The 15,857-nt window shown below is 34.5% G+C and overlaps 1 protein-coding gene across 1 annotated transcript; it reads left to right on the top strand.

Annotated features, from left to right (window-relative positions):
* Positions 1-3,129: 3,129 nt before the first annotated feature.
* Positions 3,130-15,454, top strand: LOC136846655 (golgin subfamily A member 5-like). Its single transcript, XM_067117633.1, has 7 exons — positions 3,130-3,193; positions 5,579-5,694; positions 8,523-8,999; positions 11,679-11,852; positions 14,151-14,285; positions 14,604-14,661; positions 15,325-15,454. Exons 2-7 carry the CDS (start codon positions 5,605-5,607, stop codon positions 15,327-15,329), a joined length of 939 nt encoding a protein of 312 aa, XP_066973734.1. The 5' UTR covers positions 3,130-3,193; positions 5,579-5,604; the 3' UTR covers positions 15,330-15,454.
* Positions 15,455-15,857: the final 403 nt, after the last annotated feature.

Genomic DNA, 15,857 nt, shown 5'->3' with positions numbered 1-15,857 from the left:
GACAGGTGAACTTTTTACAAATCCGATTACTGTATTCTCAACCGTCTTCCTTGAAAGCTAAACTTCTTGCAAATTTCTTTTGAAATGGATTAAGCAAGTTTATAAATGTCTTGGCTGATATTCATGTCCTTAGAGAAACTTGTCTCTATGAAACTAGACTCAAAGATGTTTCTTTCCAGTGCATTATTGGAGTATCTTTTCCGCTCGCGCTCAGTGGTAGGCTGACTATTTGTAAAAAAAACAACTGGTCGAAATATGTTTGGCCGACTGACAACTATAATTATAGTCGAAATACAAAACAGGTCGAATGGCCGTTTGATGGAAAGGACAATTAGTCGAAAAGGCTAGTTTTTTTTTTTTTTTTTTAACTGCTCGTTTGTTGTCTGGGATCTTTTGAACTGAATTGAATATAGAATTTAGGCCAAAGGCCAAGCAATGGGACCTATTAGGTCATTCGGCGCTGAAATGGAAATTGACTGTAAAAGGTATGAAAGGTGTAACAGGGGGAAAACCTCGCAGTTGCGCTATGATCAATTTTTAGGAGAGGGTAGAGAGTAAGATGGAAGAAAGAGAATATGAAAGGAGGTACAGTAAATGGAACGAAAGGGGTTTGCAGACCGGGGCCGAAGGCACACTGCAATGAACCTTAAGTAATGCCTACAGTGCTCCACATGTGGTGCACTGACGATACTACCCCTCTACAGAGGTCTGGGATCTTTTGACCCAAGCTGAAATCACTAAGTGTTTGGAAATTCTGCAGTGTTGAAATTTTATGATAGCCTAATAATATCGAATTTTTTTTAAAACATCCTTTAACAAAATAAACAAAAAGTATAACTGAGTAATTTCCAAAGTACAAAAATTATTCCCTTTCAGCTCACCTAAGCGGAAAGTGGATGACCTCACCTGACCAGAATTATTCTGTCGTCCGTCTTGTTCAACTCGCTTTCCAGAATCAGTGGATCAGTTTCGACCAAATCAACCAAACTGTTTACAAAGCATCCCAAGGTAAAGTGTACCTGTGGGTCTTCTGATAGGCTCTCAAGTGGAGATCGTTAAGATATAAGGAAAACTGGGTGGAGGTAATATGAAAATCCTAACTAAAAAGACTATTATTATTATTATTATTATTATTATTATTATTATTATTATTATTATTATTCATGAACCACATTAATAGGAAGCAAACCCGAGGGGGTCACTAGCTTAAAATTCAAGCTTCCAGCGAAAATGGTGTTCATTAGAAAAAAATAAATAAATAAATAAACAGATCAGTAAGTAAATAATTTAAAATGTAAATCAGTTATTAAAATACAAGGAGAATTGTTTAACGATAATTATGCATTGATTGCATTTTCGCTTAAACTTTTGAAGTTCCAATTGCACAGCATTCTAGAGGCGGGGGCGGGTGTCAGGGCTGTTCCAGAGTCCAGTGATGTGAGGAATAAAGGCCCTCTGGAACTGAGAAGTTCGACAGTGAGGTATATTTACTGCATATTGGTACTAGGTATAAGGAGATATGTAACTGAATATGTAAACCACTAAATCAATATAAATAAATAAGGAAAATTAATATTTAATTATCTAAAATAAAAATAAATTAGTAGACAAATAAAATGAATATATATATGTGTGTGTGTGTGTATGTGTGTGTGTGCGTGAGATTTAGTGCAAATGTAAATTATTAAATTAGTAAATACAAAAACAAATAAATAAGTAATAAAACTTATATCTTCATGATAAATGGGTATAAATAATAAACACGGTAACTACTTGTATAAAAGACATATATATATGCATATATATAAAATTTATATATATATATATATATATATATATATATATATATATATATATATATATATATATATATATATATATATATATATATATATATAGATAGATAGATAGATAGATAGATAGATAAACAGATAGATAGATAGATAGATAGATAGATAGATAGATAAACATATCCCTCAGTCAATAAATATGAATAATTATAAATTAATAAAGCAATTAAATTAATATAAATTAATAATACAAATATCTAAATAAATAAAATAATACAAAATGAATAATAAATAATTAAGTATTAAGACATATATAAATTTAAATAAAAATGAGTAGACAAATGAATGATTATATAATAATAAATTTAAGTAAATAAAAATAAATATAGAAATAAACATTCAAACATAAAACGCATTAACAAACCGAATTTTAAAATATATAAAAATAAATGAATAGATAAATATATATAGTAAATAATTAAATGCATGCATAAATATATCTAAAAAATAGACAACTTTATGGTAACTTATGATGTAAAAAATAAACATATTAAAAACGAAGAAAGATATCATATATTTTATTCCATAATAAATAGAATTTTGAAATGTCACTCTTGTGGTGAAATTATATATTTCAAAAGAATAGCACTCCTGTCAAAATGGTCAGAGTGGGACTTTTTTTTAATCCACACTCGTAAAAAAGCAATTTATTCTTCCAAATGCAAAGAAAAGATTACGACACATGATTAGCACAGCAATTGTACAATATATCAACTCGACGACGAAAAGATAAATTTTTGATTGCAAGTAAATTTACTTACAAGTAATAACTTACATTTGATCTATTTATTTATCAATATTTTTATTTATTTTTCTTCTAATAACTGATCTGTTCTTTCTATAATTCTTATTACCTTCTGCTACTCCTTTCAAATGAGGAGCATGTGCTTACAAGTAATAATTTACCTACATTTTTATCTATTTATGTAATAATTTGTTAATTTATTTTTTTTCTTTTCTAACACCTTACTCTCTTCTTTCTGTATTTCCTATTACTTGCGTCACTCCTTTAAAATGAACACCATATACTTACAAACAATGATTTCCTACATTATTATCCATTTATTTATTAAACTGCTAATTTATTTTTGCTTTTCTAATAACTGCTCTCTTCTTTAGGTATGTCTAGTTATCTTCTGTATCCCTTTCAAATGAAGCCTTTGTGGCTTGTTTCATATGAACGGCGTTCATCTTCGGAATAATAATAATAATAATAATAATAATAATAATAATAATTATAATAATACAGTAAAGAGAAGGTCTTACTCTGTCAGGTGGAAGTGGAATATACCACCAAACAGTTATTAATTGCGGTGGCATTTTCAAAACGTCAAAACGAGCAGGTGTTGTTATTGTTTATAATTATAACAATCTATTTAGATTGTTAAGGAAGTGTTGCACATACAATACGTTCCTGGAGTCAGCTAGCTTTACAGTTAATAATTCAAACTGACTGTTGAATAATTGTTTGTCTGAGTGTTGGATAATTGTTTGTCTAGGCCGTTGAGGGACCTTAGGTGGAAACCGAAGTTAAGGTTAAGGCTAAGGTTAAGGGTGTCAGTGCAAGTAGCCTAGTTCTTAACTAACTGGATGTTAGCCTGTGGTCCCATAGACCCAAACCCTCTCCCCCTTAACCATTTACTTTAGCCACAAAGGGTGGTTCCATGCATGGGTTTAGTGCCGATCATTTCACACCACGCAGTCCACTGTAAGGATTACCTAGGAGTTTCTTTGAGGCGTCCCTTAGGCCCCTAGCTGTAACCCCCTTCATTCTTAATTTCATGATCAATCATATTCAGTTTCTTCTATCTTACTTTCCTTAACCCTCTCCTAACAATTGTTTCACGATGCAATAGTGAGTGTTACACCTTTAAAACCTTTTTACTCCCAGTCTCCCTTTCAGCGCTGAATGACCTCATAGGTCCCAGTGATTGGCCTTTGGCCCAAATGTTGTATTCCATTACACAAAGTGGGACAGTGGTAGGCCTGTTTACAGTTTTGCATCCTAACCTAACCTAGGATGCTGGTCCTGCATTGATGTGTTCCTCCTTAGCTTTTTGGGGAATGTTATGATTTTTTTTTTTATTATTATTATCTGGCCCAGATGTTTTGGTTTAAGTGAAGCTTGAATACTGGAACAAGACAAAGCTAAAAAGGGTGGGTTTGTTCGTGGAATGAAATATGGTAAAGAAGGGAAGGAATGCAACTGGGTCATGAGAATCACGCCAAAAGACCTTGATTTTTGCCTGTAGTGAACTGTGCATGACATAATGAAAGGAATTTCCTTCAGTTGGGGAAGTGGAACATCAGTCAAATAGCTTCTTACTTCCCCATAGGAGAAGTTAAGGAATTTTGCCCCTAAGATTTGCCTCCTTGTGGCTTTAGCTTCTGTATGGCAACCTTTGGCATTTTTATGATTTACTAGAGGCTAAAGCTAAATCTGAGTGGTTCTATTTTAAGCCACTGGTTTCTATGTAAAGTTGCAGATTTTGGCAGGTTTGGTGGGTTAGTATAGCCTAGCTACCACATTTATAACTTTTTCTGAATTGATTTAAAAGAACTTGAGGGATCATATATCTTTCTCTTCAGATCTCTTTGGTTGAACATGAGTATAGTAGAACACTAGTATCGTAAGCCCTTTATTCATGTTTGTAGTACTATATCATAGGTGGGCAGCAGTGACCATTCTGGTTAACTGTGATGTTAGAGTTCATAGCTACCAACATCTAACAATATTGTTCAACTTTTGGCTTCGCAGTTTACGTGCTCTTCAAACTTCTAGGATGGTCCTGTCCTATTGTGTGGATACCAACTATGATGTCTTGATAGGGTCCTTGTTCCTGCAATAAATGATGTCTGTCTGCAGGTAGAAAGGTGGAATTGAAGATTGCAGGACTCGTTTAACCTCTTATCCAAGTTAATTTGCCAACTTTAGGTATTTAGACTATTGGGTGGTAGGTTATTAATTGACATTTAAGGACAATAGGCAACAAAGAACTTGAAGACAAACGATAAAATTCCTTAAATTGCATTGTCTCTGTAATAAAGGGTGTACTGTATAGTTTCACGATGTAAACCATATTGGTTACAAGTGCATGTTTCTACAGGAAAATACTAATCAGAAAACAAAGCCAAAAATAAGTAATTTTCGTTTGTCCAAAAGTCTACAGGAAGCACTAAATGACAGTTGTAATTATGTACTGTGTTAGAGAAAAGTGGGAATTGTCAGGCAACAGCAATCTTCTGTTCAAAGTAGCAGCATTCTTTGGCCCTTTGGTAAGACAGGTCAAATAACTCGTTCATGATATGGTGAATGTTTCATAGTGTATCCTTCATGTTCCCAATACTGTATGATTAAAAAAGTAAATGGATTCTCAACCTTAAAACTGACTGAGGGCCAGCATGCAATTTTTTTTGTTTTCTAGTTTTTGGAGCATTGTTTATGCTAGTTCAAGAAAATAAAAGTTTTTGAGGAAATCCTTTTCTCAGAATTGTTTGCATCCCATGCATTTGTAACTTGCAGTGTTTATGATACAGATTCTTGTTGCTTCAGTAATCTGTTGCCATAGGGCCGTGAAAGTTATCTTTGTGACTTGAAACGTGTATACTATACACATTTTTACTTTTTAAACTGTTCTTGTTTTATGTGCAATCTTGCTATTGCTGTTATACTGAATTTTCAGTGATTTTTTACCTTAAATAGAATAAAGAATTACTTATTCATACAGGTGATATCAAACATCAGTGAAACAAAATGTTGTCAGAAGATGAGGCATTGCTACAACTGGACCGAGAACTTGATGAGAGGATGCGTAACTTGTGCAGGAAAGGATCCATTAAAGTGGTTAGTGATAAGATGAAGAATAACTTTGTTTTATGCATGATCTCGGTATTTTCATTTATGTACAGAATTACCTGTATATTCCTGAAATCACCTGTAACACATATCCTATCACTACTGTATACATATACCTCATCTTGCAGTCCTTGGAGCTCCAGATAGACACCACTGAAATAGGAGAACACTTGCCCATGGGCCAGGTGTACATCTGGGAATCACAGACGGTACTCACAAATCCATCTTGATTTGCCACAATTCATTAACATCAGTTCCTTTTCTTTATCAAATTTTTGAAATTTTTTTTTTTATGATGGATTCTGTACCATAAATAATTTTTCATTATATGTTAATAGTAGTGAGAAAGTGACTGCCTGGTTTTCTTTAGGTGTCAGTTAGAGGTATGGTTATTTGCTTTTAATAGCCATCTATTCACTTTCCTGTTTTGATAGTTTTCAATTTGTTTATCTCATTTTAGTTCAGGCTGTTAGTTTTCTATCATTTTATCCTTAGTACCATGCCTGTAAGGTGTTCCTAATTATCCTTTGGTCTGAATATTGCCCTGTAATATTTGAATTTTTCATCATGTTACGAATTGCTGGATATTGGCCGTAACTTATTAAATAGTTTTTTATGTTGTTGCATTTTTGTGCCTTAGGTTAGCAGATTGTAAGCCTACTGTTTATAGAAAGTACTCAGTATTTGCATAGGTTTAATATAAGCTATGCTCAAATATTTATAAATGTTCAGTGTAGCTCAAAGACATTGTAGTCCTTGTGGTTATAATACCAGAGTTTTATTGCAGTCCTAGAGAAAGACTCCCATGTATTGTGCAGTATGTAGCAGGTAAGTATTCTGTACTGGACTAACTTTTGAAGTGTGTAGGGGTTGGACACAGTCACAGTGAATTTTGTATACAGTAACAGTAACCAAAGATATAAAAGATCTAAGAAAGGTAGTGAAGGGGTATGTCTTTGTCTTCACAATCCTCTAAAAACCCCTTTGGTGTTTGTGATAAGTACCTGTATTGATGTTTTTTGAGCCAGGCATACTCTGTTGGTAGATCTTTGCATACCCCTCAACAAAACCCTGGCAAATAATTGTCTAGCCTTCCCAGATCAGGCAGATTAGGTAAATGATGCCTGATAACATAGGTCCCAGACAAGGTTAGGTCATTTAAATCAACCTGTGATGATGATTGCTCCGTTTTGGCCCAAGCAGGAATGGTATCCAAATCAATTGTCACTGCTGGTAGATATACTGTAGCTCAAGAATGACCAAAGTGGAAGAAACTACTTGAGCAATGATCAACTCGACCTTCACTTGCTAAGGTTATCAGGCTATACCTCATTAAGTGGGAGTTCTCAGAGAAGGCAGCAGAGGTTATTGCTAGATGAGCCAAACTCTTGTAGATCCCCTCAAAGCTTGTCCCTAAAGTAGCAGGTTTTCTACTTTTTTTTTGAGTGAACAAGGAAGTTATTTGTGTCAACCATTAAAGGCTGCAGGTCTGCCTTATCCCAGGTTTTTGAAAGTAGAGCCGTTGACTTAAGCTCTTCAAGAGAACTTCAGTGCATCTGCCATAGCTTTGAAAGAGATTTTTCCTATACACCCAAGACATCCATGTTAGGACATGTCTTTGGTATTTAAGTATTTGTGTACCCCAGCATTTGAACCTTGAGATAAAGCATCTCTGAGGGGCCTAACTGTAGAGACAATGCTCTTACTAATATTGGCCACAGCTATATAAGTTAGTGAGTTACATGCTATTTCTATTGGCACTTCACATTCAGAGAAGTGAGATAGTACTGTATAGGCTTTCTTATACCCCAGGATTCATTGCTGTGACAGAGAAGAATACTATTTCATTTTGGGCTGTAGCTATATCATTATCTTTTACAAGGAATGTGAAGATCAAGGCCATCCTAAATTATCCTTTGTGGAGATTGTGTAGCATATTGTGAGGTTTTATTTGAGGTACTTGACACTTGAGTTCCTTATAATTCCCCTAAACTAAGATATACTTACCTTATCTTTACCTTTAACCTCATAATGTATTCCTACCTCTTAGGAGCCATAGCAGTCTCAGGTAATACAGCAGCACCTTTGTCATATGAAAATGGTAAGTTCAAATTAATTTGTTTCAACCCAGTGTTGAAGAAAGAAATAAAAGTTCTAAAATTCACAGCCCATGACTGTTGAAATTAGCTACTTAACAAGAAGCTCTCCCACCAATGTAGTTATTTAAGCATATGTAAAATCATGCAATATGTGTTAACAAAAAAAATTTAGACATCCAAAAAGAACTTTTTGATACCAGCCCGTCAGATTACACGAATTACCTTCTTCCCACCCCCACCCTTTTTGTTACACATTTAGACAAAACAGCAGTGACTTGTTGATAGGGTACACTGTGGTTCCTGCATGTGTTCCTGGCCAGTTGGTGAGTATTATTGTTTCTGTGGTGTGTGCCTGAGGATGCAGGGCTGCAGGATTAGGCATACATAAACTGAGAAGGTTGTGTTAAAAAGCTGTAGCTGAAAATGTAATTTCTGTTAGTCAGTTTTTATCCTTATCATGAAGTCATTAGGTTCTTCATAGAATTGCCTTCCATGATTATAGCACTAATGTTGAATAATAAATTTTTACTCGATGTAAAGGTAAATAGGTTTCTGTGTACCTATTGTCCAGGTCTGTGATTTAAAGAGTTAGCTTTAGTGAATCAACTGGTGGAAGTTTTCTCATGTGAGTTATGAAGTGAGTTTCTGTCTAATATGATTTAGAAATGTAAATGTTGTGTTAAACTTTAGAGTATTTGGAATTTCCTTACTTTACAGGTTAGCAAGGCTGAATTATCTGGGAGTACTGTGTCAAGTGAGCAGAATTTCCCTCTGAAAAGTGGTACCCTGAAAGAAAGTGGCCATTCTCTGGTAAAAAGTGGGAGTGAGCCAAGTAGGGTTTCAAAGCAGATTTCAAGAAAAGACAGGGTTGATGTGAATGAAGCTGTTAGTGAAGACAGCGAAAAACAAAACCTTTGCTCCTTAGAAAAAAATACTCCTTCAGAAACTGTTGTAAGAACTGAATTTGGTGCATCTTCAGTGACAACTGGACATCATCAGAATGAGAAAGACGAGCCAGATGAACCCCCAGAAAAAGTAAATTGTGAAGAGTTGGATGACCTTGATGAAGCTCAAGATGCCATTTTTGATGACTTTCTGGACCAGTCAACCAAGATTCGAATAAAAACACTAACAAGCAAAGTTTCACATTTGACTGACGTTTTGAATGTCAAACAAGCTGAATGCAAAAAACATGTAAGTTTGTTTTTATGCTATATCAATACTTGGCAAAGGAATGTATTTCTATCTACAGCTGTCTACTCTTCATAGTTATGTAGTAAGGTGCATGTTCTTTTGCATGGTTTAGTACTGAAAGTGAGTTACAAGCAAACTTTTCATTGATTTTTGTTCAAATTTTTTTAGTTGTCAAAGATACATTGTTTTCTTTATATGTTTTCTGTGATTTAAGGGAAACAAAGAAAGGTCACATGGATAAAGCTTTGCTGGGATCTGTAATAAAAGAGAGTAATTGATATCCTCATGTGATAACAAAATTAATTTGTACTGCTCACACAGACGTCTTCAATTAAAATGATATAACCAGTCTGGATTTAAAGTGATACATAATCACAAAAATTCTCTTCAGATTTTAGAATTTGTCATCAGATGCAGTTTTACGAAATGTATTACTGTACTGTAAATGTACTTTGATTAGATTATACTTGACTGAAGATTTATGGGCAATGGATGCTGTTGATGTAATTCTTTTAGGTTCATAATATTAGTCCAGCATTAAACAATGTATAGTACTAATTATCATTTCCAGTAACTCAACTGTTTGTCATTTTTCCAACAGATTTTTGCATTATTTTGATTGCTGGCATCATTATACAGCTTTTGTACTACAGTACTGTATCACTTATTTAAATGAGGTTTGTATGTACCATGAAGCTGTGGGAAATGTATTATAAGAAATCAGTGAAATATCAAATAAGTCTCTCAAAGTTGACTCTTAGTTGCTGAATATTCGTAAAAATTAATGGGAAATGTATCATATAAACAACTACTGGTATGCCTAAATCTAGTGCAGACTGATTACAATGGCAAGAAAGTCTGCATAGAAGAGATGTTTGTTCCCAAGAGAAAACCATTGCCTTCTATATAGGAGTACTGACCGAGGCTGGAAACATCGGTTGAAGCTTAGTGGCAAGGTTGTTAATTGATGTCATTTTTTTTTTCGTTATCATTGAGTCGAGACATCATTTTTCTGTGCTGTCATGGTTCTCGACTGGGTTATGAAGCCTGAAATTTGAATATTCAAATAATTTTATGCTTAGTTTGTCAGGGATACTAGAAAAATTTTTTACTTGTTTCTTTAATGCAACCTTTACCTGTATAATCTTGCTCCTATGTAGCCTTCAGGTATGCAAGGGATTGGGTGGGATCTGAAGAGCCTATGCGTACAGAACCATGCAGGCAGAGTTGGAAAGCTGACCATCAGGTTTCATATTTGTTGTTCTTTTCATGGTGTTCCATCACAGAACTGGCCTATGTCCTAGCACAAAGGCAGCAGCTCTGGTGAGTGCTGGATGTGCTTATGTGTCAAGCGATCCCATGGGAGTGTCCATGCCTTTTTATGTGCATTTCCTACTAACAGTCCTAGATCACTGGAGCACAGTTTGAGGACTTTTGTGGGTACTGTATACTGTACTGTCTAAATAGACTAATCCATTAGTGATATCCACACAACTCTCTTGTTAGATGCTTCTTGTGCAAACTCTGCCATGGTGTGCACATTGTATGCAGGACTCTCTGTTAGTGTGAGTTCTAGTATCATTCGGTATTTGGATCTGCAGGTACAGGACTGATCAGCGTACTGCTTGGAAGATCTTTCATTGTAGTTGGGAGTTCATGGTTGGCATTGTCCAACAGAGAAAATTCTCATCCATTCATGCAATACAGGAACTGTGCATGTGGTAAATATCCTTTTCTCTTGTGTCATAGGTGCTTTACAGGCTATTGTCTGATACAGAATAATCATGGTGTGTGCCACATTTGACCTTCACCTGATGCTACTGGTTCCCAGTACTGAGAAAGCCTTCCCTTGTGGCCAGTATGGCAACACTTCTTATCCAATTTGCCAATCCCATTTCATAGGCAGGAGACTCCTGTGTCTGATGCATTAACAACCCATCACTGTTCTGATGCCCTATCAGGTAAAGACCCTGCTTTCCAAGCAGGAGCTCCTTTACTTGTAGAAATGTTGCACATTTCAGTTGTAGTTTGCATAGGAGAGTCTTCCTTTTCTTGTGATTTTCTTGGAGGCACATACCAGTAGCCCCGTCCCTTGGAGGGGGTCATGGTATTAGACTCTTAGGTTTCCTCTGTCCCCACTCCTTGAGAACAGATGAACCTTCTCAATTCCTGGAGAATCAGAGTAAATCCTGTTTTAGACACGTGAGACATTAGTGGTTATGGAGGCATGGAGGCCCCTGTTATTTATTGTATTTAAGTAACAATAAAACACAGTGTTCCAGTGATTTGGTTGTAGGAATGTTTTTTCTATATTAATTGCAAATTTCTCAAAATATTTAGTTTTTGCAGCATATTTTAGGATTTATTTGTCAGTTGGAAAATTTACAAGTGTTGCTACAAAACCTTTTACTGTATAACAGAATTAAACCTTGATATGCTTTCACAACATAAATTTATGATTAATGATTGAAGAGCTTTGGATCTGAATTGAATTAGGAATGAAAATTGTTTTCAGAAATGAAATGAATAGTTTAGTTCTCCATCTATGAAAGTGCAGCTTCGTATCTTAGGAAAAATACAAATTACTTTGAATTTGGTATTTTTCATGATTTTTTTATTTTGTCAGAACTGCTAAAATAAATTTACTCTTGAATTTATGCATACTGTACTTGTTTTCAGGCTCAAGCAAAGCAGGAGGCCCTTTCAAGTTTGCAGGCATCTGAAATGAGCAGGCGCAGCATGTCCAAACAACTACAGAACACCCAACAGGAGTTGGCCAGACTTGGTAAATCTAACAAGCATCTGTCTGAGCGAGTCAAAGAACTTACCTCTGAATGTCAGACACTACGCAAGGTGTGTTAAATTTTTTCTAGTTTTGTTCATGTGTCACCTTTGAATTTAAAGTGTGATAGCTTACTGTCAAGTATATATGTATTTGGAAGTTAGAAATATGAACTATTTGTGTGTGAAAGCAATTTGGTTGTTATAAATACAGTGGACTCTCGAGTTGCCAGTGGTCAAGTTTTAGACCCAGTCCCCCCTTGCAAATTTTTGTTTTACTTTCAATTTAGAGTACTGTACACTGTTAGCTTTAAAATGTCATTAAGAAAGATGCAAATTTGATGAGTGTATAATACTGACAGACCTATCATTTTCAACTGAAAGAGGCTGCTTGCTAGATAAGTTAGCACCGAAGGCTCAGTGCCCAATTGAGGACAGTCAGCCAAAGACTGAATACTGTAGTTTTCTGTTCCAATGGAACATGAGAGTTAATAGAAAAGTATAAAGATCTAAAGATGGAAATAAAGAGACTATGGCAAGCTGAAATGGAAGTAGCACTCTTCGTTCTAGGGTCTCTCGGAGAAATCTGGAAAGGATTGGATGCACAAACCTCAAATCGTGTTAGCAGCAGAAGAGAGTACTACTAGTCTGACCCAGGATAATAAGGAGAATTTTAGAATCCTGAGAAAATAGGGGTAGTGGGGGTCATATCCTCAGGATTCAGCTTGCAGGCTGGATTCAGACTTGGAGATAACACCCTAGCAAGGTTGTGAATTAAAAGTAATAGAAAGAAAAAAAGTTGAATGGTTAGATCTTCATTGTCTAGACAAAATTACGCCAAGTGTTGGTCCCCAGTTTTCCTAACAATGGTAATTTTGATATAGACCACTGTCAGAAGATTTTCTTGACATGTACCTTCCTTAAGTTTTATTTAGATAAGGAACAAGAACCATTGCTCGCAGAGCCCATTCATCATAAGTTTTGGTATTTGCAGTATTGCCATCCCTGTTTATTAAAATACAGTACCAACAAGTCAAACCACCAGGTACCAGAGAGCTTGTATTCTCTTTACTGTCAAACTGTCGAGATTTTTCCAGAAATGTATATTTATTTTTCATGGTATTTTGCTAGTCTTGTTCTAATGAAGTTGAATATTTGTACCTTACTGTTTTTTCAAATAAAAAACAACAAAAATAAAGTCAAAATGATGTGTAGGAGTTAGGCATAAATTTTCTATGAGTGTCATTTAACAAAATTGGGATTTAAACTGTTTGGAATATGAGGATGTCAGTTGACATCATCAAACACAGAGTATTAAGAGCAACACTCATTTTCCAAAATTGTCCAAACATTTCTCTGCTGCTATTATCTATATTTATTTGTTTCCCTCTGCTTCTTTTCATTTGCAATTTACTGTGTTTCCATTTTTCTGTATTTTTAGTACATAAGGGCATACTTATTCCATGGGAGATTTTTGTATTAAATAAATCTCCCTATTTTCTTATTCCATATACTGTATGTGTAATTAGAATTTAAAAGTCTTAAATTTTCATATATTTTAGTTACGAAAACTTGAAAAAACAGATGGACAGCTGGGCTTTTGGCTGGTTAAGGCAATGTGTACAAAGATTGCTACACTACAGATGATTTTTGTGATAAGAGATATATTTCTTCAGTAGTACAAGTTCTGTTGATAGCACAGGCTTTTTGGTCCTAAATATTTTGTAGCATTTCATGACATCAAAATTAGGGAACCTTATTTTCACGTTAGCCTTAAGATTAATTGGAAAAGTAAGACAATGTCATTGAGAGGATTTAGGAAATAGAAGCTGATGTTGGTCTCTGAATAAAAGAAAAAAGAAAAGAAAGGGAGAATGCAAAATTAAGAGGCATGAAAACTTAGTGGGACTTTGGAGATTCTTGATAAAGAAAGGTTCCAGAATCTCACTGGTTTCTTTGGATGTCTGAGCTAAGGCCTTCATCAGACCACGAAATTGTAGCAAAGTTTAATCATTAATTACTCAAAATAACTTTCTAATGTATTGTGTGTAAGTCCTTTTTTTTTTTTTGCAGAACAGGAAAGAGTATTTGTCTAAATTATATTTTGTTTATGTCCATTGATGAAAGGCTTTTTAAATTTTTCAAAGCAGATTTTGGGAGATATTTTAAAATAACACATTTTTTTTATATCTGTAAAATAAAATTTGGAAAGGAATGGTTTAAATAAACGGGATGATAAAGTTTAATTTGATGTTTTCAGTGTCTTGATCCACATTTTAAAGATGAACATGTTAACTGCCATAATTTGGGGTTCAAATTATTATAATTATGGTAGCATTAATATTTAATTGCATGTTTTTATATTTTCAGGAGTTGGCGGGTAGTAAACAGAGTCATTGTGAACAAAAAAGTGCCACAACATCATCTCGTGCTCAGTTAACGCGTTTACGAACTGATAATGCTACCCTTAAAGAACAAATTGCTGATCTAAAGAAGAAGCATAAGGTACTTTGAAAAAACCATCTCTTCTATGCAGTTTTCCTTGTAGGAAAATAAAATGAGGCTTCTTATCAGAGTTAAGCTTGTTATATAGGGTATGCTCAAGTGTGGTATTTGTTGATGACATCAATAGTTGAAGAGAAGTTTTAAATCAAATGAAGCCTCATTTTATGTATTACATATAACTCTTTGAGATATAAATTAGCTTAAGGTTGTCCATTAAATGGAGGTTTGGTTACTTAAGGTTTCAGTATTAGATGAATAGTAAGTGATGTCATTTTGTGTCCAGACCAATGTATCATTCAAATATATTCCTGATCTTAGGTTCACAGTCAAGTCAGTCAGGTGGAAGGTAGCTTCAATGCACCATCTGGGTTCTTAGGTACAGTATGTTTCAGTTACCTTCCTCACTTTTTGTGAGCTTGCAGAGCTTTTAACTGTTCGCTGTTAATCTGTTCCCATGTTTTCCAGGAATTTACTTCACAGGAGGATAATTTTCCATCGCTTATTGCCAGTTATTTTCTGTCTTTCTGTAATATGCTCTCTTCTTTACCTGACCTAGTTGTTTTTGCTCGCAACACTGTGCAGGCTGTTGTTGCAAACAGTGTATAGTTTTCTATAATCAGGTTTAATACTACTCAGTCTGCTAGCAGTTTTATTTTGGCTACAACTAAAATGTAGAACAGTTTGCCCAGTGCAGTTGTGGAATCTTCTGACCTCCAAATTTTTAAGCAAGGAGCAAATTTATTCCTGCTTTCTGTTGAAGCTTCTGAATTCAGGTGTACTGGCCTTATTTCCCGTTCCCTCATATTTATTTATTTATTTATCACCTTTTCCTATAACCTGTCTCTGTGGGCTGATTTCCCTTTGGATAAAGGTTCCTTAGTTCTAGCTACCTATCTGTGAAAGTTAACTGACCCATTGCCTTTTAATTCTATAATTTTCTTTTACCTGTATCTCAGAGTATATTTATGGCATAAAGAATGATATTTTTTATAATTTTGTGCTGTTACTACAGTACTTACTTGTTTATAATTCTTTTTAGGATGAATTAGATGAGCTGAGAAGTACACTGACAAGCAACAGTGCTCAAATAAAGGAACTGGAAAGGCAGCAGAGAAATTACTGTGCCCTTGTTAAAAAGCAGGAACTGCTGATTAGAATACTCAATGAGCAAAAGGTAAGTTGCTTAAAATAATATTAGACATTAATATCCAAAAGCATTTAGAAATGCAGTTTACTCCAGTTTAACAGTTAGATTCTGATGAAGACTTAAAGTACTGTCAGAACAGATGGTTATTGATTAACCCATGTGCAATGAAATAATTGATGTATGTAGTTCGGCACCTTTAATACTTAGTGAGATTATCCAGTGGAGATTTTTATTTTATGATTTTGGGAGTAACAACCCTGCATTTATCTATACAGTATCTTTGATTATTTATGGGAATATTTATAATGGAAGTCATTATAATACCCTGTCTTTAGGGAAATAAGAAATATTACCAGCTTAATTACACAATTACTGTACTTTCAAAATATAAATAAAATTCAGTAGATTTTTAAGAAAATACTTTA

The sequence above is a fragment of the Macrobrachium rosenbergii genome, chromosome 15, assembly GCF_040412425.1.
Source record: "Macrobrachium rosenbergii isolate ZJJX-2024 chromosome 15, ASM4041242v1, whole genome shotgun sequence".
Classification (NCBI taxonomy): Eukaryota; Metazoa; Arthropoda; class Malacostraca; order Decapoda; family Palaemonidae; genus Macrobrachium; species Macrobrachium rosenbergii.
This window is presented reverse-complemented; position numbering and strand designations above follow the sequence as displayed.